The sequence below is a fragment of the Carcharhinus amblyrhynchos genome, chromosome 24 (genome assembly GCF_965287045.1).
Source record: "Carcharhinus amblyrhynchos chromosome 24, sCarAmb.v2.hapA, whole genome shotgun sequence".
Classification (NCBI taxonomy): Eukaryota; Metazoa; Chordata; class Chondrichthyes; order Carcharhiniformes; family Carcharhinidae; genus Carcharhinus; species Carcharhinus amblyrhynchos.
The window spans coordinates 42976724-43001360 of NC_137347.1; the positions used below are offsets into that span (position 1 = coordinate 42976724).

Below are 24637 nucleotides of genomic sequence, written 5' to 3' on the forward strand. Positions count from 1 at the left end.
TGACTGGGTGAAAATCCAGGCCTACACGCCCAGCACGCTGGTCTGATGAATTATGCCAGCTTATTTTTAGTAATAATCACCAGCCCTTTTCAAATGCTGCTGTCTTTTTCCAAAGATCTCATTCATGCTTTGCACATACCTGTGTAATGATGGACCAGCTGCTGTACAGTTTCAAACTGGGCTCTTGTCGTGATATAATACCCACCGTTATCCAGTTTCCGAATCTTATAATGTTTCACATGGTCTCCTTTTGCCTCGTCCCAATCCCGGATGGATAAGGAGTAGGCACCTAGGCACACAGGGGAAGCCGCTGTAAGTAAGCGCCTCTAAGCATGGCACCATTATAAATTACCATTGCTCCATCTCAGTGAGCGACAATGGATGATATTCTCACCGTGACACCAGTCTTTCATTTCAGAATTTAATTTAACCATTCGAGCTGTATGAGTGACAGGGAAGATTCAGTATGGGAACTGTTGGCTGTCCAATCTCCATTAATGATTCCTGTCCAGGGGTGGTTTATACACCATGCAAAAACAATCTCACGTGAGGCAGGCTTCCCACCCTCACCCCTCCCAGTCTACAGCGTTCAGTCCCAACTTCATTACATTGTGGGGTGGCCGTCCCAGGGGAAACTCTCTCTATCTCCAGCCCCATCAACACTGGGGAGTCCAAATTTAACAGGGTCAGCTGGAGAGAGTTCCCTTTAAATTCCCTTAAACAATCTCGCTAATACCCAGTTTTTCATTATCCTCTTTTGAATAATAATTAGTGATCTCAAAGAGAGGATAATGAAAAACTGGGTATTAGTGAGACTGTTTAAGGGAATTTAAAGGGAACTCTCTCCAGCTGACCCTGTTAAATTTAGACTTTGAATAATAATTTTGAATCTTTTGAATAATAATTAGTGATCTCAAAGAGAGGATGAAACCCCACCAAAAAATGGCAGAGTCTTATTTTCATTGGCCGTGTTTTTCTCCATATCTTATCACACTCTTGCCAAAAAGTAATAAAGGGACATGTTACATGCTGTCATACGGGGCTGGGGTAGCGGGGGGTGCCTCAACACACCAGCAAAGCCCGGCTGCACTGAAGCCCAATCATAGGATCTCCCTCCTCCCAAACCAAGGGGGTCTCAGGGACTTCCCTCCCCAGATCATTGACCCCTTCTCCTGCCTCCCCACCCCGCCCCCCAATCCCCCCTCCACCAAATCATCAGGTCCTTTGCCTCACCCGGCCCCCCACAATCATTGCCACCCACCCCCCACAAACGGCCAGCATCCCCAGCCCCTCCACCTGCTCCTGGCCACCACCACTACATCTTAATGAAACCCCAGTCCCCCACCATGAGGCTCCCATTGGGGCCTGCTCCTCAGCACAGGTTGGCACTGCTAGATTGGCATATTGTGCCAGTTTGTGCCAAGGGGCAGTGCTAGGGGGCACTGCCAGGCCACTGCCTGCTCATGGCCCTCTCCCCCGGGGGCTATGCACCTTTACGACTCTGAGGAGACCCACACGATAGGTTCATGTCTGGATTAATCTGTTGTAAATGGTGCAGCTGAATATCAGGCAGGGGATGGGGGGAGGAGGTGGGGGCGGTGTGTGGGGGGCATCCCAGGAGAGTGCTCGCTAATGACATGCTAATGTATTAAAATGAGCTTCCTGCGGTTCTGCAAGTTTCACATTCCTCCACTGGTGAGAGGCTGGTAAGATCGGAACTCGGAAACTCAGTGGCACAAATCACGTTCCTCGGATTTTGAGTTCACGTTGTCATTCCCACAGAGTACGGGCTCAAAATCGCTCCCATGGACCGTAGCAACAACCTGCATTTGCATAACACCCTGAACACAGGGAAATCTCCCAAATATCCCAAAGGTGCAGTTTTGTACTGTTGACGTTTGCCCATTAGGAATCGGAATGAAATGACATAAATCCATCTGATGCCAGGCCATTGGAAGGATATTTTCACCTCATTGTTGGAATGCATTTGGTTCCAGTCCCAGAGTAAAAAATACCAGTTTTTTGAAGAGGTGACAGAGATATTTGATGAGGGAAGGACAGTAGATGTAGTTTATATGGACTTTAGTAAGGCGTTTGACAAGGTCTCACATGGCAGACTGGTGGAAAAACTGAACTCGGGTAGGTTGGCTACTTGGATACAGAACTGGCTTGGTCATAGAAGGTAGCGGGTAGCGGTGGAAGAGTGTATTCCAGAATGGAGATCTGTAGCTAGTGGTGTTCCACAGGGATCAGTGCTGGGACCTCTGTTGTTTGTAGTATATATAAATGATCTGGAGGAAAATGTGGATGGGCTGATTAGCAAATTTGGGGATGACATGAAGATTGGTGGAATTATCGATAGTGCCGGGGATTGTCAGAGGATACAAGATATGGATAGATTGGAGACTTGGGCACAGAAATGGCAGATGGAGTTTAATCCAGACAAATGCGAGGTGATACATTTTGGAGAATCACATTTAGGTGTGAATTCTACTGTAAATGGCAGAACTTTTCAGAACATTAACATACAGAGGGATCTGGGCGTACCGGTCCACAATTCCCTAAAAGTGGCAACACAGGTGGCCAAGGTGATTAAGAAGGCACATGGTATGCCCACCTTCATCAGCCGGGGCACTGATTACAAGAGTTGGGAAATCATGTTGCAGCTTTATAAAAACTTGGTAAGGCTGCATTTGGAGTACTGTGTGCAGTTCTGGTCACCACACTACCAGAAAGACATAGAAGCTTTGGAGAAAGTGCAAAAAGGTTCATCAGGATGTTGCCTGGTCTCGAGGGCATCGGCTATGAGGAGAGGCTGAATAAACTAGGTTTGTTTCACTGAAAAGATGGACGCTGAGGGGACACCCGAGAGAGGTCTACATAATTATGAGAGGTATAGACAGGTCAGAGAGTCAGAGGCTTTTTTCCCAGAATACGAGTGTGAATTAAAAGGGATCACAGGTTCAAGGTGAGAGGGGGAGAGTTTAAGGGAGATGCGCGGAGGAAGTTTTTCACACAGAGAGTGGTGGGTTCAAGACACGCTGTCAGAGGAGGTGGGGGAAGCAGGCACATTAGCAACATTTAAGGGGCATCTGGATGGGTGCATGAATAGGAAGAGAATAGAGGATACAGACCGAGTAAGGGCAAAAGGTTTTGTTTTTAGCTTAGTTGGGGCATCACGATCGGCACAGTCTTGGAGGGCTGAAGGGCCTGTTCCTGTGCTGTACTTTTCTGTATTCTAAAACCTTTAAGATCCTGAGGGACCTTGACAGAGTGGATGTGGAGAGGACATTTCCTCTTGATGGATTATCTCGAGCTAGGGCTTACTGTTTAAAAATAAGGGTTATACATTTAAGAAAGAGATGAGGATAATTTTTTTCTCTCAGAGGGTGTGGGTCTTTCGAATTCTCTTTCTCAAAAGGCAGTGGAAGCAGAGTCTTTGAATATTTTTCAGGCAGAGCGAGATAGATTCTTGATAAACAAGGGAACCAAAGGCAGGAATGTGAAGCTGACATTACAATCAGATCAGCCATGATTTTATTGAATGTAGAACACGCTCGAGGGGCCTTGTGGCCGACTCCTGCTCTTAACTCATATATGTTCATATGTCATTTGCCCTAACATTGCCTGTTACCAGGTTCAGTATCAAATACTACTTCATATCACTCACAGAAATGTCTTAAGGATGTTTTACTATTTTAAAGGATCTACATAATAGCAGCTTGGTTTGGTAAATGCAATGCAAATACTCAGTTAGAAGGTGAATTCAGTAACATTGAAATAAAAATAGAAAATGCTGGAACACTCGGCAGGTCAGTCAGCATCCTTGGGGAGAGAAACGGAGTTAACATTTCAGACTGATGATTTTTCATCAGAGCCGCGGAAGGGTCATCGATCTGAACCTGTGGCCCGGACCTCACTGTATTGGATGCAGCGGGGCAGCCAAAAGTTCATTGGCTTTGGCAGGACCAGTAACTCCCACCCTCTGCTTTGCTCTCTCTCTGCGGAGGCCAGCTGAGCGTTTCGAGCAGTTTCCATTCTAATCTCCGATTTGGCAGTAATTTGACTTTGAGTCAGGTGACTGTGTTGCAGTCTCGAGTTTGTGAATCCTTCGAAACGTGGATGGCGTTGGGTGGTGGGACTCTCCTGTCCTGGTGAGGGGATTGGCTTACCTTTGGTGGTTTCACTTTCTCGAATCAGGAAGGTTCCTCGCGGGTTTCCCAGACACAGCAACATTCTCTCTGCATCTTTCCGGCCCATCTTTCCAAAGTACCATCTGCACGAAGGATATAAGTAGGAAAAAAATAATAATAATAATGTTAAATCCTCCTCATGCTGGGGTCACCAAGAATTTATTGTCCTGCGAGTGATTGTTAATGGCAAGTATATGATGAGAAGCACTTCCATTATCAGCTAAAGAGGCAGAAATTAAATAGAAGACAAAGTTCAAACGGCTGTGCAAACCACATTAAAAAGTTGTAAACATTTATTGCCATCTGTTATGGTCATTCCATAAACTGCCAGAACATGATTTAGTAACGTACTCCTCTGCTTGGATAGAGTCGACTGGAGCCACATAATTACTGGGGACATATCCCGTTTTCCCAGTTGTCAATGATCGAGCTTCCCACCAATCTCCTTCTCTGAAAAACAGAACAGATGTGGTGAATATATTATTCTTTTTAACTGAATCACAGACATGATTTTTTAAATTCATTCATTGGTCATGGGCACCACCAGCTGGGCCAGTATTTATTGCCCATCCCTAGTTGCCCGAGGGCAGTTGAGGGTCAACCACATTGCTGTGACTCTGGAGTCACATGTAGGCCAGGCTGGGTAAGGACGGCAAATTTCCTTCCCTAAAGGACATTAGTGAACCAGATGGGTTTTTCCCGACAATCGGCAACACTTTCATAGTCATCAATAGATTCTCAGTTCCAGATATTTTTTATTGAATTCAAATTCCACCAGCTGCCATAGTGGGATTTGAACCCTGGTCCCCAGAACATTAGCTGAGTTTCTGGATTAATCATCTAGCGATGACACTACTAGGCCATCGGCTCCCCTTAAAGTCCAACAGAACACAAAATCAAGGTTCACACTCTAGTGCAGTGCTGAGGGAGTGCTGCAACTTCAGAGAAATCCTCTTTAAGATGGAGTTAAACTGAGGGGTCATCTGCACACACAGCGCGATGGAAAAGATCCCACGGTGCTACTTCAAGAAGAGGAGTGGAGTTATCCCTCAAATCGACATCACGAAACCAGATTAGTTGCTCAGTATCGGTGTGGAAGCTTACTGTGCACAAACTGACTGATTTTACAACCATGACTACACCTCAAAGAATCTCATTGCCTCAAAGAGCTTTACAGCCAGTCATACCAAGTGCTTTATAAAATGCAAGTGTTTCTTTTTTTCAAAAAATGTGTTTTTTAAATTTACTGGACTAAATGTTTTGGGTCGGAATTAACTCTTGAACTTAGATAAATACCCGAGGGAGCAGTGAGCCGCCAGATAAAGGGACAATCATTTAGATCTGAGAGGAGGAGAAATTTCTTCACTCTGTTGTAAATCTTTGGAATTCTCTAAACAAAAACAGAAGCAGAAACAAACACAATTACAGAAATTGCTGAAAAATCTCAGCAGGTCTGACAGCATCTGTGGAGAGAGATTGGAGATAATGGCTCGGGCGAGGCTCGTAAAATCCTGCCGGAGGCCAACAAGAATTCCGTTCTCCAAGCCATACCTGCCCGGGATGGGCGTGGTGGTAAAATTCCGGCAAATGTTTTGAGTCTGGATGACCCGTCATCAGAGCTCTGACAAAAGGTCTTCCAGATTTGAAACATTGGCTCTGTTCTCTCTCCACAGGGTCTGTCAGACCTGCTGAGATTTTCCAGCATTTTCTGTTTCTGTTTCAGATTTCAACATCCGCAGTGTTTTGCTTTTATCTTTGGAATTCTCCAGCTCTGGGAGCAGTGGATGCTCAGTTGCTGAATCCATTCAGAGAAATGCCTCACTTTGGCACTAAGGGGAGAGGGCAGGAGAGAGCTGAGGTCAGTTGTGGTCTGAGTGAGTGGGTGCGTTGGGTTCCAAGACCAAGCTGGCTGATTTAAGCCCCAATTGCTTATGATTTTATGTTACACTGATGGGATAAAATGAAAAGGATGGGAGGGGCCTTATGTGGAACACTAACACTGGAATGAACTTGTTTGACCCAATGACCTGTTTCCAGGCTGTGAATACTTTGTGATATCACTCAAACATAAAGAGTTAGCTTTTAAACCAAGCACCCCCCCCAACTCATTTGGAGGGTTAGTGCAGACATGATGGGCCAAATGGCCTCCTTCTGAGCCGTAACAATTCTGTGACTCAGCAAAATCTGTCTTCCATCTTCCCTCAGCCAACAGTGGAATAGAACACCAACAATAAACCAATTCAGAGGCTGGAGTTTTACCGCCTCGCCCACGCCAGAATCGGGGCGGGCGAGGCTCGCAGAATGGCATTCTTCATTGGCCTTGGGCGGGATCTTATGAGCCTTGGGCAGGCAAGGTCGTAAAATACCAGCCAGAGAGTCAGGAGGTAGCTGTACCTCGGAGAGATTTATTCTTGCGAAGTGGGATGGTTGTGGGGATTTGTTTATCCAGCAGGTCCTGATACTGACTCCCAACCTCCACAAGCAACAACCCTTACAAATATCAGTATGACCTGGGACACTGTCATCATCAGTGTTACACTGGGCTGTTTACCAGGACACAGGTTTCAAGCAGGAATGCTTTAAGATGTTTTTCCCTTTTGAAGTTTAGAAACAAGTTGTCACAAATCTTGAGTAAAGTGATAAATGGAAGGATTAGGGGGGGATTAGGTCATCCTTTTCACCCAGAGGCTGGTGGGAGTCTGGAACTCACTGCCTGAAAGGGAGGCTACAATTTTCATCACATTTTTAAAACTCTGCATTTGAAGGGTGCAAGTTACAGGCCAACAGGACGAGGGTTGGGAAGTAAGACTGAGCTGGACTGCTCTTTCCAGGGCTAGCACAGGCACACAATGGGCCAAATGGTCTCCTTCTCTGCTTTGAGCCTTGACAGCTGCTGAGGCAGGAACTCGAAAGAAGAAGTGGAGGCCAGATCTCAGTGTGCTGATCGATGCCAAGTGCAGGATTGCTGTCTGTCCTGAATCTAAGTTTGAAGCATGTTTCCAATTAGAATCTCCATCGTTAGGTTCCCCTCCTGCTGGACCCACGGGCAACCCCATCTCTATCAGTGTCGCTTTGAATCAGATACAAAGACCAGCACTGGGGTGAGTCGCTTTTTATATCTTCATGTGACAAGTACCAGACTTTCACTGAGAGCATTCCCTGACAGCTTAACTGACACTTACTCAAACATTCAAAAAAAAACACATTTGTGCAGAATTATAATCACAAACTTTAAAAACGGGGCAATGTACGGCACAGCGACAGCCCGTGATTTGAAGGTTCACATCAGACGCTTAATATCAGCCCCTTTCCTCTTGCGAAAGTCTTTGATAACACCGCACATTTCTAGGAAAAGCAGAACACTCGCCCAGTCTCTCAGTGAAAATATTAGCCGAGATTAACTGGCCTTTTATCTCAGTGCTTTGTGTGTGGGAGATTCCTGGAGAAATCAGCTGCCATGTCTCTCCTCTGCACAAAAATGATGGTGTCTCAAAAATAATACACTGGCTGTGAAGGAGCTTGTGACGCTGTGAGAATGTGAAATGTGCCTCAGTGAGGAGCAGAGAGTGGCAGAGCTTTCATTTTCACTCTGCAAATTAAGGAGACCTGCATTTTGTAACATACTGGAATTATTTGGTTGTTTAAATGTTCAGAATTGTACAATTCTTCAATTATTTGGTACTTTAATGATTTTCTATAACTATGTTCAGAATTCTGATTATTTGTTTTATTTGGATTCTCATTGCAATTTTGCACATGATGATTTTTCAATAACCAGTGATCTATTTCTCAACGTTAAGGCTCTCTGCCTGTGCCTCCATCACTCGAAGGCAGCTCCATTTCCCCTTCATTTATCTTTAATTCACTTTGCCAGTTTTTGTTTTTGACTATTATATAAAATCACTCTGGCAGAAGTAGCTTTTTTTAGCCACAATCTGTTAGGTTCATGTCAGAATCGAGTAGTGTTTGAGTGTTGCTCCCGCGCCACCACATTTAATGAAATGTTGTCGATGGATAGATTTGCAACAGCTGAACTGAGATGTGCTGAAATTGGTGCTGGGTATTGATTGGAACGGTACTGCCATCTACTGCGCACTCTGGGGCTTGTGTCAGTGGTTGTAAATATCAGATTTAATATTATTTTGTGGTGATTAACTGCACTGAGTTGGTGAAATACAGCTAAAGATCCGGAATTAAACAGTGAAGAACAGAGTACGCGTGTGATCAGATTGTGTTCGACACGGGATCACTGTGAGCGGCTCGGAGTTCAACACCTTCGGGTGGGGGGCGCGATTCTGTGCCCGTGTTCACCACAAGAGTAAACGGTGATGTGGACGCAAAATCCCCCCAGAGTCAGGAAATGAGGTTCTAACCGGCAAGATCTCATTTCCCGATTGACGTGACGAAATTCCTGCCCACAGATGGCCACAAACTCATTGAAATGGATTTTAAAAAATTTGATTCTCAACAGGCCTCCCCCTTCCCCCGACTGAATATTCACAGCTCGTCAATGAGGTTGACAACAGCTTCAGAAGAACAGGATTCAGTGGAGGGGACTCTGCTGTGAGTGCCAGGTACAGCTCCTGGAGAGAAGGGGAAGTACCCTAGCAATGCTCCTGCAATGCTCCTAGCACAGGTTAGCACTGATCTGACATAGTTTGGCACTGACCTGCAACAGGTCAGCACTGTCCCCAGGCAGGTTGGCACTGCCTCTAGTACAGATTGGCATTGTCCCCGGGCAGGTTGGCACTAACCCTGCCACTGTCAATCTGAAATTGCCAGTCTGTACCAGGGATGGATCCTCTGGGGTAATCCATCGGGTGCGGTTCCCCTAATGCCTGGGTTGGTGTGGGGGGAGACTTGCCTGTGAAGGGGGTGAGTGCCTGCGACACTGCTGCGTATCCATGGGGGAAGCTTGACCAGTGCTGATTGGGGCACTCTAATCTCTGTGGAGATAGCTCTATCAGGCTCAGCAGGCTGGCAGCATTATCCAAACCCCTCCGGATTTCATTTTGTCAGAGTTGCTGAGAGTCCGGTGTGAAAACCCAGCTGTGAATCTGGAGAGATAATTGTTGGTTCAGAGCCTGACTCTAATAAATCCTGGGAAAATTCCACCCATGAACCTTGTAGAGAATGCAGCATTGATTCATCAGAATTACACCTAGAGCCTAAGGATTAAATTATGAAGCAAAACTACACAAACTAGGATTCTATTCCTGGAATTTGGACAGTTAAGAAAGGATTTGGTCAAAATTTACAAAATATCAAGGGAGACAGAGAGAAAGACTGGGTGGAATTTTCCCCCCAGACAGGTTAATGGGAATGGAGGGGGGGAGAATTCAGCAGGAGTCCAAGAATCAGTTTCACAATGATATGAATTTCCCGTGGGATCTCTGCCTGCACTGTAGGCCAGGCCGACTAGAGACGGCAGATTTCCTTCCCTGAAGGACACGAGTGAACCAGGTGGGTTTTTAGTGACAATTGACAATGATTTCATGGTCATTGTTAGACTTTTAGTTCCAGAGTTTTATTGAATTCAAATTTCATCATCGGCAGTGGTAGGATTTGAACCTGGGTCACCAGAGCATTACCCTGGTTCTCGGGATTACTCGTCCAGCGACAATACCACTACACCACCAGCTCCCCTGATTGGGGAGGACATGCTGGCGTTGGAAAGCACAGGACTGAAGACTGGTCATCAGTGTACACCAGTGTATATCAGGGTACACCAATGTATGTCAGTGTACACCAGTGTATATCAGGTTATATCAGTGTACACCAGTGTATGTCAGGGTACACCAATGTATATCAGATTGGTTATCTGTGTATGCCAAAGCCTCCTGATCTCTCTTCCCTCATCGTTTTATGGTATTAATTATCACTCTCATTCATTCACATCTTCCACATTAAACTGGCAAAAAAACTCCTGCTCTATGTATGCGCTGTACAGAAATGATTACCCTCTCTGTCTGCATGAACTGCCACTCCTCACAGACCAACTCCCACAGCACATCCCGATAGCACCTTTATTAAACAGGTGAGATGGCGGAGAAAAGCAGCAGTGGATTTAACGCTGGGGTTAAATCCCCTCAAGGGGCCTCCACGGTGTCTAGGTGGACAGCTATATAAAAATTAGACAAATGCTCAAAGAACAAAGAACAGTACAGCACAGGAACAGGCCCTTCGGCCCACCGAGTCTGTGCTGACACAGGTGCCTCGCCAGTCTAATATTCTCTTGCCTGTACGTGGCCCATATTCCTCTATTCCCTGCCGATTCATGCATCTATCCAGATGCATCTTGAACGCTGTTGTAAAATCTGTTTCCAACACCTCGTCCGGCAGCACATTGGAGGCATTCACTACCCTGTGTGTGAAAAACCTGTCCCTTACATCTCCTTTAAACCTTTCCCCTCTCACTTTGAACCTATGGCCCCGAGTAATTGACCCTGGGAAAAAGGCTGACTATCCACTCTATCCAAGCCTATCATAATCTTGTAAGCCTCTCCTCATCTTCCGACGCTCCAGTAAAAACAATCCAAGTTTGTTCAACCTTTCTTCATAGTCCATAGCCTCCAAACCAGACAACATCCTGGTAAATCTCTTCTGCGCCCTTTCCAATGCATCAACATCCTTCTGGTAGTCTGGCGACCGGAATTGTACACAATATTCCAAATGCAGCCTAACCAAAGTCTTGTATCTCCTCGATGGAATGGTCTTAATAAGAAGAAAATAGGTCTCCAGTCCAGACTGGGAATATCCAAAGGAACATCGGTGCTCCCACAGACAATCCAAAAATTGGAAAAACCATAGCAAGCCGAGAGAAACTTGGAGCAACTAAACAGTCGTTAGGATTCCGGCCTGGATTTCACCATTGCGATATTCTATTTTGCTCATTCTAGGACTAATCAAACTCCAGGATATAAATCTCGGGATTAGATTGCACTCAGAGAGAAATCAATTATTGCAATGCCAAGAAAATCAGAAACAGATGAAAGCAGTTAGTGAGAGGCCTTCAGTCTCGACAAGATTCCAACATTCCCTCTCCAGTCATCCATCACTTCACCAGAGGATTTGCAAGTTTATTCTGAAAACCTAATCTCAGAGGGTGGCGGATTCTGACAGAAGTTTCACTTGTCCTGGGATATGAGCGAGGTGAGCATTTAATTGCCCAGCCCTAATTACTCTCGTGAAGGTGGTGGCGAGCTGCCAACTTGAACTGCTCCAATCCATTTGTGAGTAGAGCCACAGTGCAGTTAGGGAGGGAATCCCAGGAACTGGATCCAGTGACAGTGAAGGAACAGTGACGTATTCCCCAGTCAGGATGGTGAGGGAGAGGAACTGACCGGTGGGGATGTTGTTCAAACGATCTGTGAAACATTTCATGCTATTTCCTTTACTCCTTTTAAAAGGCATTAGGGAACAGAGCAGGAATGATGTAAAGACCTGCAGAACCAGGCCAAGATTTCGGCAAAGCCGTATGCAATATCCTTTATGAATTAACACTGCTTTTCCAGATATTACTCAAAATGGATAACTTTCTGGGAATGTATAATATGAATCAAAGAAAATGAGGCGAAATGAGAAAGTCAGCTGGAATGTCTCCCTTTTGTCTCCGATTGAACCAGCATCTATCTCCCATTCCTCCCAGCTCAATGAACCGCGTCAATTTTATGCATTTTGCTTCAAACCTTTCTCCACCTGGCCTTCCCGTAACTTTACACAATCCACCTCTGACTCTTCCCCTTCTTTTCTGGACTTTTCTTTTCCTTTTGTGTAGTCAGATAGTGAGAAGTTGAGAAAAAAGCAGGGTAGTTGTGATGGGTGACTTTAACTTCCCTCATATTGGACTCCCTTACAGCCAGAGGCTTGGATGGAGAGCAGTTTGTTCGGTGTGTCCGGGAGGGCTTTTTGATACAATATGTTGACAATCTAACCAGGGAGGGGGCTATACTAGACTTGGTATTGGGGAGTGAGCTGGGCCGGGTGATCGATGTTTCAGTGGGGGAGCATTTTGAGCTTAGTGACCGTAATTCCATAAGATTTCGGGTAATGATGGATAAGGACAAGAGAGGCCCTCAGGTGAGGGGGCTCAATTGGGTGAGAGTCAATTAGACAGGAACTGGGGAACGTGGATTGGGAGCGGATGTTTGAGGGCAAATCTACATCTGACATGTGGGAGGCTTTTAAATCCCAGCTGATTGAAATGCAGGACAGGCACGTCCCGCAAAAATGAAGCATAGAAATGGCAGGACTCGGGAACCATGGATGACTAGGGAAATTGTAAGCTTAGTCTAAAGGAAAAAAGAAGCATATGAGGGACGTGAACATCTAAAAACTGACCAAGCTCTTGAGGAATATTGTAAAATAGGAAGCAACTTAAACATGGAATTAGGAGGGCAAAAAGGGGCCATGAAATGCCTTCAGCAAACAGGGTCCAGGAGATCCCAATATATTAGGAGCAAGAGGGTAGCAAGAGAAAGAGTAGGCCCATTCAAGAACAATGGAGGGAAGTTATGCATGGAACCACAGGAAGTGGGTGAGATCCTTAATGAGTACATTGTATCGATATTCACCAAGGAGGAGGGCAGGACAGATGTTGAGGTCAGGGATAGGTGTGTGAACGCTCCAGAAAATGTCAATACATCAAAGGAAGAAGTGTTGAGGTAGACATTGCATTAAGGTAGACAAGTCTCCGGGACTGGGTGGGATCTATCCCAGGTTACTGTGGGTGGCAAGGGAAGAAATAGCTGGGGCCTTAACAGATATCTTCACATCCTCTTTGACCACAGGTGAGGTTCCAGAGGATTAGAAAATAGCCAATGTTGTTCCCTTGTTTAAGAAAGGAAGCAGGGACCAGGTATTATAAACCGGTGAGCCTGACGGCAGTGATGGGGAAGCTTTTAGAGAAGATACTGAGGGACAGGATATACGCACATTTGGAGGAAAATGGACTAGTTAGTGACAGGCAGCGTGGTTTTATACAGGGAAGGTCACGTCTCACCAACTTGATTGAGTTTTTGAAAAGTGACAAAGATAAGGAGGAGGGAAGGGCTATGGATGTAGTTTAAATGGAGCTTAGTAAGGCGTTTGACAAGTTCCCACGTGGCAGACTGGTACAAAACTTAAATCACATGTGATTTGGGGAGGGCTGGTTAGATGGATATAAAACTGCCTTGGTTATAGAAGGCAGGGAGTAACGGTGGAAGGGTGTTTTTTTTCAGAATGGAGATCTGTAGCTAGTGGTGATCCACAGGAATCAGTGCTGGGACCTCTGCTGTTTGTGGAATATATAAATGATCTGGTGGGTGGTGTGATTAATAAGTTTGTGAATGACAGGAAGATTGGTGGAGTTGCTGATAGTGCTGGGGATTGTTAGAGACACAACAGGATATAGAAAGATTGGAGACTTGGGCACAGAAGTAGCAAATGGACCTTAGTCCGAACAAATGCGAGGTGATTTGAAATTGGAGGATCAAACTTAGGTGAGAATTCTACTGTAAATGGCAGAACCCTTTGGAACATTAACATACAGAGGGACCTGGGCGTGCAGGACCACAGTTCCCCAAAAGTGGCAACACAGGTAGCCAAGGTGATTAAGAAGGCATATGGCATGCTTGCCTTCATTGGCCGGGGCACTGAGTACAAGAGTTGGGAAATCACGTTGCAGCTACATAAAACCTTGGTTAGGCTGCATTTGGAGTATTGTGTGCAGTACTGGTCACCACACTACCAGAAGGATGTGGAAGCTTTGGAGAGAGGGCAAAGAAGGTTCACCAGGATGTTGCCTGGTCTCGAGGGTGTTGGCTATGAGGAGAGGTTGAATAAACTAGGATTGTTTTCACTGGAAAGATGGAGGCTGAAGGGAAACCTGATAGAGGTCTACAAAATTATGAGAGGCATAGACAGGGTGGATAGTCAGAGGATTTTTCCAAGAATGGGGAAGTTTTTCATGCAGAGAGAGGTAGGTGCCTGCGGAGGATGTGGAAGTAAGCACATTAGCAACATTTAACAGGCATCTGGATGGGTACATGAATAAGGAGGGAATAGAGGGATACAGACTGAATAAGGACTGATGTAGTTTAGTTAGATCATCATGATCGGGAGTCTCGGGGGGCCGAAGGGCCTGTTCCTGTGCTTTACTTTTCTTCCTTCTTTGTTCTGTTTCTGTAATCAGGATTTGTACTGATTTCTCAGAAGCTCATCAACTCCCACATTCCACCTCCTGTTTGCTATCATGACTCTATCCCATTCTCCCAGACTCTTTGTCACACTGGCTTTGATGAAACCACTTTTAACACCAAAACCTCCAAACTCATTTCCATTTTCCTTTGCCTGTTGGCTCGGGTGACATTTTCCTGATTTCTGGAACGTTCTCACACTGCCAATTTTGCTATTTGTCATTTGGGCTCCGTGTGAGACAGAAGCTCTTTGCGGAAAAAATGGAAAATCCCCCGACCCAGAAAACTCAAAGGTCTTTGGCGGCAGGTTTTGACCCCACCCGTGGCCAGTCTTTACAGAGATCGCGTTGGTATTTGATGACACTGACTTTCAGGGCGAAATTTTACAGCCACACTTGCCCCAAAACCGGATAATCCTGGCTGAATTCAACAGACATTTACACACAGTCTGGGGTGTGCCCGCTTTCATTCCCACAGTGGGCAGGATGGGGAAATTCCGGCCTCAATGTTTAGTCTGTTCATTCAGAGCCCAATCTGCTATTTGTGGGTCTATTTATCTACTTCAACATTACACTTTCATTGAGATGTCCTGAATCCCAATGTTACAGATTAAAGGAAGGTGCTGGAGTTGTGACGTCCCAGTGTTTATTTCCAATTAGTTCCGTACAAACAGAACTTTGACAATAGAATTTGTCGCTCAAGGATTTTTGTTCCCTTGAAGTTGCTGGAAATGTGCACAGATATCAGTCCAGCCTGGACAGTGGAGCAACTGGAACCTCAGGGGAGGAACTGCCAATTTCCATAACCAGTCAGAATGAATGAATGAGAAAGAAACAGAGGCTGAGAGAGAAGGTGAATTAAAGTCAATTCAGGTGGAGAAAGAGAATTAACGTTTAAGTTTACGCTTATTTATTGTTAGTTGCAAGTAGGCTTACATTAACACTGCAATGAAGTCACTGTGAAAATCCCCTAGCAGCCACACTCTGGCAGCTGATTGGGTACACAGAGAGAATTTACAACGGCCAATGTAAACTGGAGTACCCGGAGGAAACCCATGCAGAAACGGGGAGAACGTGCAGACCCCACACAGTCACCCAAGAATCGAACCCAGGTCCCTGGCACTGTGAGGCAGCAGCACTAACCACTGTGCCACCGTGCAAGTGGAGAGAAAGATTGGATTAAGAGAGAGAAAAAACATATAGTGGGGTAAGGTAAGAAGAAAAAAAAATTCTGACACTATTAAATTCTTCAACAGCAATTCACAAACACTAAGACTGAAACAACACAGTTTCATTCTTCATTTCCTGGGCCAGAGTGGCTGAGTGTTAAGCATCGACGACTATTACATCCCTAAAAGGGCACTTGTATATTTAATTACTCAGCATCACTTGCTGTCGTGAGTTTAATGTGTAATTAATATGCAAATAGGGGATGTGTAATTAATGAGCGAGTAGGGGATTTTTTGCAGTAACTTCATTGCAGTGTTAATGTAATGACACCAATAAGTAAATGAATGAATAAATAAAATAAATAAGTCCAGCGACTCCATGAAGCTCACAGTGTGATTGAGGGCAAGGTGTCTTTCTTTGAAAAGCTAACAGGGAGAATGGAGTTGCCCAGTAACTTCTGGCGATTTGCAATTTATGGGGTATTTCTTCCTTGCAGCATGTTTTTAGGTGATTCTAGGTCCTTGCAGCATGTTTTTCGGTGATTTGACATTTATGCAGCGCACTATTCACACGCTCTTTGTTATTCTCCCAGCAGGATCTGGGCTCTCAGATGTTTCTGCTCCATCCTTGGAAGTGAAGCCACCAGAGGGCAGCAAAAGCCCACATTCTCATTGGTTTATAATGCAGCTTTATGATTCAGAGAAATGGAGACATTGCTAAAATCATTAATGTTTAGAAAGTGGATTCAATGTGAAAACTGGAAGAGGAGTTTGATTTATTTGTTGAAGCAGTTGGTGCAAAGAGCAACACAACGTGGAGAAAAAAACAACCTGACATAGCCACCTGCCTTTGCTATTTGCTTCCTGGTTTTCTACCAAGGTGCCAGGATCCACAGACAAACACAGCATCATTCTGAATCCTGTCTTTATACTTCAGCAACAAGAATTGAGATTCAATGAAATACAGAAGAAACAGCAGTAGAAGTATTTGATTTTAGCCTGTTTCAATAAAGCCCATGACTTTGGGATTCCAGAACAACACTAACTAGAACCCAGCAGGATGTCCGTGGTGTTACAGTCACAAAACTCCATCTCCCCCCAAAATACTATAACTTTATCGGAGGAATTCCCCACCTTGCCCGCGATTGGGATTCTCCAGTCCCGCTGTGAATTCTCCGTTCTCACTGGCAGCGGGGCAGGAACAAACGAGATTGGAGAATTCCACCCTCTGCAGTCAAAGCCAAAATCCCATCCCCGTCAGTCATCCCAGTGTCGTGTCAACACCAAAGCGATGGTTAATCCTGATGTAAACTGCCTTTCCTCACTGATTACTCTGCAGTTAGTCAGTAACACGTTAGTGTAGGCTCTGCTTCGTGGTGTGACTGTGAGAACCGTGCAGACACTGGGGGACATTTGACTGTGTGTTTTGAGTATGTGTCACCATCGACAACCAACCTTACTTACGAGCTATTAATTACGTGGAACTTCTCTCCTTTCCTGAAGGTCAGGTCATCCTCTGTCCTGGCATCGTAATCATACAGAGCGATGAACAGGGTCACACCTCCTGATTCAAACACAAAATACAATCAGCAAAATGGAACAGGAATCCATTCCTGCAGATTTCAGTGTACATTAACCCCCCTCCACATACCCTCACACTGCAGTGTACATTAACCCCCTCCACATACCCTCACACTGCAGTGTACATTAACCCTCCACATACCCTCACACTGCAGTGTACATTAACCCCCTCCACATACCCACACACTGCAGTGTACATTAACCCCCTCCACATACCCACACACTGCAGTGTACATTAACCCCCTCCACATACCCACACACTGCAGTGTACATTAACCCCCTCCACATACCCACACACTGCAGTGTACATTAACCCCCTCCACATACCCACACACTGCAGTGTACATTAACCCCCCTCCACATACCCTCACACTGCAGTGTACATTAACCCCCTCCACATTTACTGAGAGTGGAAACTGAGGGAAGGTTCATTTTATGGCCAAACTATCAGAAACATTTTCTTTATAAACAGATTATTTTGCTTAATCCCCGTTTTCCAATAAAAGTGGCTGTTTTGAATCTTGTTCACAAGTGCTAGAATGCAGAATAAATTGTTCAAAATGTGCTCCAATATTGGGACTCTTCTTTCTAAAGGGCCACTACCACTTACATGGAAGATAGGAGCAGGAGGAGGCCATTTGGCCCCTCGAACCTACTCTGCCATTCATTATGATCATGGCTGATCATCCAACTCTAAGACCTAATCCTGCTTTCTCCCCATAATCTTTCATCCCATTTGCCCGAAATGCTGTATCCAGCTGCCTCTTGAGTACATTCAATGTTTTGGCATCAACTACTTCCTGTGGTAATGAATTCCACAGGCTCACCACTCTTTGGGTGAAGAAATGTCTCCTCATCTCCATCCTCAATGGTCTACCCTGAATCCTCAAACTATGGACCCCTGGTTCTGGACTCCCCCCACCATCGGAAACATCCTTCCTGCATCTAGCCTGCCTAGTCCTGTTAGAATTCCATAATTCTATGAGATCCCCCCTCATTCGTCTGAACTCCAGTGAAAACAATCCTAACCTAAATCAATCTCTCCTCACACATCAGTCCCACCATCCCTGGAATCAGTCTGGTGTATACCAGAATCTTCACACTCCTCTAATTCTGTCTTCTTAACATCCCCTGATTCCCATCATTCCATCACTGGCAGTCGTGCCTTCAGCTGCCAGGATCCCGAGCAGTGGAATTCTCTCCTGACACTGGGAATGGAGAGGATCACTTGCTCCTTCTGACTGTCTGCTTGGTGACAATGTTTATTGGATGACCCTGCTGTGAAGTGTCTTGGGATGTTTTACCAAATTAACAACGCTATATAAATACAATTTATTGTTGATTACATTAATGAACAATGCCTAGTTTCCTTTGTTAAGATGGATGGGGGGTTTGCTAAATCAGGTGAATGGCTGAAAAGGGCAGGTCAGGTAACAAGGACACTTTGATGATTCATGGCTCTGATTATGGGGATACGGTCGTATTGACGAGCTTTGTGTTCCCATCAACACAGAGTAAGGAGAAAGTCTAATTGAACTCTTCACGATGATTACAGGATTTTTTTTATTCATTCATGGGACATGGATGTCGCTGGTTGGCCAGCATTTGTTGCCCATCCCCAGTTGCCCTTGAGAAGGCGGGGGTGAGCTGCCTTCTTGAATCGCTGCAGTCCGTGTGCTGTGGGTTAACCCACAATGCCGTTAGGGAAGAAATTCCAGGATTTTGACCCAACGACTGCGAAGGAACGGCGATATATTTCTAAGTCAGGATAGTGTGTGGCTTGGAGGGGAACACGCAGGTGGTGGTGGTGTTCCCATGTATCTGCTGCCCTTGTCCTTCTGGATAGAAGTGGTCATGGGTTTGAAAGGTGCTGTCTAAGGATCTTTGGCGAATTGCTGCAGTGCATCTTGTAGACAGTACACACTGTGGTTACTGAGCGTTGGTGGTGGAGGGAGTGGATATTTGTAGATGTGGTGCCAATCAAGTGGGCTGGTTTTTCCTGGATGGTGTTGAGCTTCTCGAGCGTTGTTGGAGATGCACCAATCCAGGCAAGTGGGGAGTATTCCATCACATTCCTGACTTGTGCTTTGTAGATGGCGGACAGGCTTTGGGGAGTCAGGAAGTGAGTTACATGCTGCAGTATTCCTGCCTCTGACCTGCTCTTGTAGTCACTGAGTTTATGTGGGGAAGGAGCATGGAGATAAAATTGTGTCCCTAGTGGAAGAATCAGAAGAAAGAGACCAAATATTGGCCAGAATTCTCTGGCTATTCATGCCCCGCCACCACGTCCAGATGCGTTCAGCCAAACCTCCGTGCACTGCAGCAGGACTGGAGAATCCCAGCCGCGAGTGAGACTGGAGACCCTGGCCCATTAAAACTCTAGCTAGGTTGTTTAAGGCTGACATCAGGTAGTAAGTTCTTCATTCAAAGAGTCAGGGAAAACTGGAATTATCTCCTGCCAAAAATCTGCTGAGCATGGAGGGCAATTGGGAATTTCAGAAATGATGTTGTTGAGACTTTAGATGGGTACGGGGGTGGGGGGTTAAAGGGTAATGGAGCCAAGTTGGGGAGGTAAAGTGAAGATGCAGATCAGTCATGATCTAACAGAGTAGCAGAACAGGTTCAAGGGGCTGAATGGCCTTCTGCAGATCATATGAAGGAGTGCAACACAGTCACTGAAACCCTAGCCACTGACAGACAGAAATAGTGAAGTGATGGAAGGGGAGAAGGATTCTGAGTTACAGCATCGTACCAGAGTAGAAGCAAGATGTGAGTGATGGAAGGATTGATAATATCAGAGAATCATAGAGGATCCTCACTAGCCCAGGAATGTAGTTATTGCTGAGGGACAACATCTGCCATGTATCGATCTGTATCGTCATCAGGATATTTGTCTCAAGAGCCAAATCTTCTGAAGAGTGGCAATTATCATTGGGTGGGAAGGGTTCTACCAGGATAGGATGGCAGGAAGGTTGGGTGGGTAGGATCATGTCGGATCAGGAATGAGACAAAGGTCGGGGGTCTCAGGGTGTTCGGGGAAGTCAGTTGTGTAATTACCCAGAAGTTAGATATGATTTTCTTTTGCTGTTCCTGGGTAACAGTGAGTCAAAATTATTATGGTCACTTGTATTAGTATAATGGAAAAGTATTGTTTCTAGTGTGCTATACAGACAAAGCATACTGTTCATAGAGAAGGAAAAGAGGGAGTGTAGAACATAGCGTTACAGTCATAGCTAGGGTGTAGAGAAAGATCAACTTAATATGAGATAGATCCATTCAGAAGTTTGATGGTCATTGTTAGAGAGTTTAAACGTGTTAGAATAGACTTTTAGAAGCAGAGAATGAGAGTCAAAGGTGGAATTAGAGGATATGCTGGGCACAGCTTGCAGAAGTCAAAACCCTCTGGCGCGATCTTGGAGCAGGAATTTTGCTGTCCCACATGCCACGGGAATCATAGCGGGCGGTACCCGGACCATACAAAGGGTCATTGACCTCGGATGGGATTTTCCAGTTTTGGGGCGAGCAAGCCCAGAAAATCCTGCCCGGAGACATTTTCGGAGGGTTCTGGATGCAGGGGAATTACCCATCGGAAGTTGGAACTTCCCCGGCAATTCCCGTGGAGATCTTACACTGGAACCTCTGACGGGTCCCCCCCCGCCAAGTACATCTTCCAGGGTACCTCTGGTGAATGGCCATCCGGAGACAGAAAGATTCGGGCTGTTGTTGACAGTATTCAACAACAAGTGAAGTTTCCACGCCTGCTAGCTTCTCCCCCCAACAATCTCCCCCCTCAAAACAGGAGTGGTTCGCTCCAGGTAGGGTTTCCAGCCTCTCCCCACTAACGGGGAGCTGGTGGCCCAACCCCACTGGAGTGGAGGGGGTCAATAGAGGCACCCCCCTCCCTCCACCCAGAGGGTTGGGGGGTAAGGGGGGGGAGAGTCGGGGCTAGCCCGGAGACGTGCAGGGTGGGGGTTCTGCAAGCCAGCAATCGAGTTGGCCGGTGATTGGGAGGCCAGCACTGAGGGGGCTACCGTGCGTGCGCCAATCCCTGCTCTGTCAGTGCTGGTGAGACACTTCAAGTGGATGTTTCACATCAGTGTCCAGCCCTTCAAGCTCACGCAGAGCAGTCAGCAGAGCAAAACTGATTGGGAAAATTTGACACAATGGCACGAAACAGGAAGTGAGGATTGTGGGCAGAACCTGCATCCTGTGTTAGGGTTTATAAAAGGGAAATGTGTTTATAAAAAGATTCTGACACAGAAACACACAGCCACACATCTCGTTCGCTCAACCACAGATTCTGAAACATTTCCCTGCTGGAATTAACAGAGAAAATGGATTGATGCAGTTTTAGCAAATTAGTAACTAATAGGATCTGTAAAAGTGCCAGCAGTTTGATGGGGGCAATGAGGAACTGGATTCTTCATCTTTTCCTGATATTTTTTATTTTGGAAATACTGGGTCTAGTGCGGATTCACAGTTTTTAAAATCCTGCAGTTTAGTGATGGGAGATGGCACTAACAGTCTGTAACAAAACAAATATTGCAAAGATTAAATATACTCAAACTTCCAGAACTCCTGTGATTACTATGTAGAGGGTGATGAGAAATGAATGCATGTGTATATATTCTCAGCTTGTCCCATAGCTCATTCACTCACGGATATAGGTAATGGAGAACAATTAAATTCACATTACAAATATCAATCCCCAGTGATCCCGCAGACAGACAGTCATTGCAGCTAATTCAGGTAACAAAAACTGCCAGAGAATGAATTGGGCAGAGTCAGAGTCATAGGGGTTTACAGCATGGAAACAGGTCCTTCGGCCCAACTTGTCCATGCTGCTCTTTTTTTTTTTAAAACCCCTAATTGCCTGCATTTGGCCCATATCCCTCTATATCCATCATAACCATGTAACTATCTACTTTTTAAAAGATAAAATTGTACCTGCCTCTACTACTACCTCTGGCAGCTTGTTCCGGACACTCACCACTCTCCGTGTGAAACAATTGCCCCTCTGGACCCTTTCGTATCTCTCCTCCCTCACCTTGCTCTATAACTCTTCCCAATGCCCTACCATTAACTGAGTAAGTCCTGCCCTGGTTTGATCTACCAAAATGCATCATCTTGCATTTATCTAAATTAAACTCCATCTGCCATTCGTCAGCCCATTGACCCAATTGATCAAGATCCCATTGCAATCCTAGGTGACCTTTTTCATTGTCCACTATGTCACCAATCTTTGTGTCATTGCAAATTTACTAACCATGCCTCCTAAATTCTCATCCAAATCATTAATATAAGTGCCAAGTAACGATGGACCCAGCACCGATCCCTGAGGCACACCACTGGTCACAGGTCTCCAGTTTGAAAAACAACTCCCTACAACCACCCTCTGTCATAAACATCAGAGAGGTTTACAGCATGGAAACGGGATCTTCGGCCCAACTTGTCCACGCCACCCTTTTTTTTAAAACCCCTAAGCTAATGCCAATTGCCCGCATTTGGCCCATATCCCTCTATACCCATCTTACCCATATAACTGTCTAAACGCTTTTTAAAAGTGGAAGTTACGAACAGCAAAGGGTCAAAAACTTTGCTGGGTGTATTCTATAGGCCACCCAATAGCGACAGGGAAGTTGAAGTGCAGATAGGGAAACAGATTCTGGAGAGATGTTTTAATAACAGAGTTGTCGTGATGGGAGACTTCAATTTCCCAAACATCGACTGGAATATCCCTAGGGTAAGGGGTTTGGATGGGGAGGAGTTTGTTAGGTGTGTTCAGGAAGGTTTCCTGACACAGTATGTGGATGAGCCTACGAGGGGAGAGGCTGTACTTGACCTGGTACTGGCGAATGAACCAGGGCAGGTGATGGATCTCTCGGTAGGGGGGCATCTTGGGAATGGTGACCATAATTCTATCTCCTTCACAACTGCATTGGAACGAGATAGGATCAGGCAGGCTAGGAAGGTGTTTGTCTGGAGTAAGGGGAGATACGAAGAAGTCAGGAAGTTACTTGGACAAATAAACTGGAAGGAGGCGTTCTTAGGGAAAAGTACCGAAGGAAGGTGGCGGATATTCAAGGAATGTTTGTCTGGAGCTATGCGTGACAACGTTCCGATGAGACAAGGGGGTTTTGGTAGGTCGCGGGAACCGTGGTGCACGAAGGCTGTGTTGAACCTAGTCAGGAGGAAAGGGAAGGTGTACAAAAGGTTCAGGGAACTAGGAGAGGTTAAGGATCTTGAGGAGTATAAGGATTGTAGAAAGGAGCTTAAAAGGGAAATTAGGAGATCCAGAAGGGGTCATGAGAAGACCTTGGCGGGTAAGATTAAGGAGAATCCCAAGGCCTTCTATAAATATGTGAAAGGTAAAAGGATGAGAAGAGAAGGGATAGGACCTATAAAAGGTGAAGGGGGTAAGGTCTGTGTGGAACCAGAAGAAATGGCAGAAGTGCTTAATGAGTACTTTGCCTCAGTATTCACGGTGGAAACTGATCTGGGAGATTTTGCTACGGATTTGCAGCAGATGGAAAAGATTGAGTTTGTGGATATTAAGGTGGAGGATGTGTTAGAACTTTTGAATTCTATCAAGATTGATAAGTCGCCGGGACCAGATGGGATATACCCCAGGATACTGTGGGAGGCGAGGGAAGTGATTGCAGAGCCCCTGGCGATAATCTTTGCGTCGTCAATGGAGACGGGAGAGGTTCCGGAAGATTGGAGGATTGCGGATGTAGTCCCTATTTTCAAGAAAGGGAACAGAGGTAGCCCGGGAAATTACCGACCGGTGAGTCTGACCTCAGTGGTTGGTAAGCTGATGGAAAGGCTTCTGAGGGACAAGATTTACGACCATTTGGAGAAGTTTGACATGATCAGGAATAGTCAGCATGGATTTGTCAAGGGCAGGTCGTGCCTTACGAGCCTAGTTGAGTTCTTCGATAATGTGACTGAACACATTGACGAAGGAAGTGCAGTGGACGTGGTGTACATGGACTTCAGCAAGGCGTTTGATAAGGTCCCCCATGCAAGACTTCTTGAGAAGGTGAGAGGGCATGGGATCCAAGGGCCTTTGGCCTTGTGGATCCAGAACTGGCTTGCCTGCAGAAGGCAGAGAGTGGTTGTGGATGGGTCTTTTTCTGAATGGAGGTCAGTCACCAGTGGAGTGCCCCAGGGATCTGTTCTAGGACCCTTGCTGTTTGTCATTTTCATAAATGACCTGGATGAGGAAGTGGAGGGATGGGTAAGTAAGTTCGCTGATGACACGAAGGTCGGTGGTGTTGTGGATGGTCTGGAAGGATGGCAAAAGTTGCAGCAGGACATAAATAGGATGCAGGACTGGGCGGAGAAGTGGCAGATGGACTTCAACGCGGATAAATGCGTAGTCGTCCATTTTGGCAGAACCAACGGGATGAACGAGTACACTATCAAGGGCAGGAGTCTTGGTAGTGTTGAGGAGCAGAAGGATCTTGGGATCCGGGTCCACAGGACTCTTAAATCGGCCTCGCAGGTGGAAGAGG

At 45.7% G+C, this 24637-nt stretch overlaps 1 protein-coding gene across 8 annotated transcripts in view; it reads right to left on the bottom strand.

Annotated features, from left to right (window-relative positions):
- yrk (Yes-related kinase) overlaps positions 1-24637 on the bottom strand; it is a 294154-nt gene that overhangs the window by 26534 nt on the left and 242983 nt on the right. For all 8 annotated transcript variants that reach the window (XM_080211587.1, XM_080211585.1, XM_080211586.1 and 5 more), the window contains 4 exons: positions 17004-17103; positions 4545-4643; positions 4173-4276; positions 140-289 (listed from right to left, as the gene is read on the bottom strand). In XM_080211587.1, coding sequence (XP_080067713.1) covers positions 140-289; positions 4173-4276; positions 4545-4643; positions 17004-17103 — 453 coding nt within the window. The remainder of the gene's footprint in view (positions 1-139; positions 290-4172; positions 4277-4544; positions 4644-17003; positions 17104-24637) is intronic.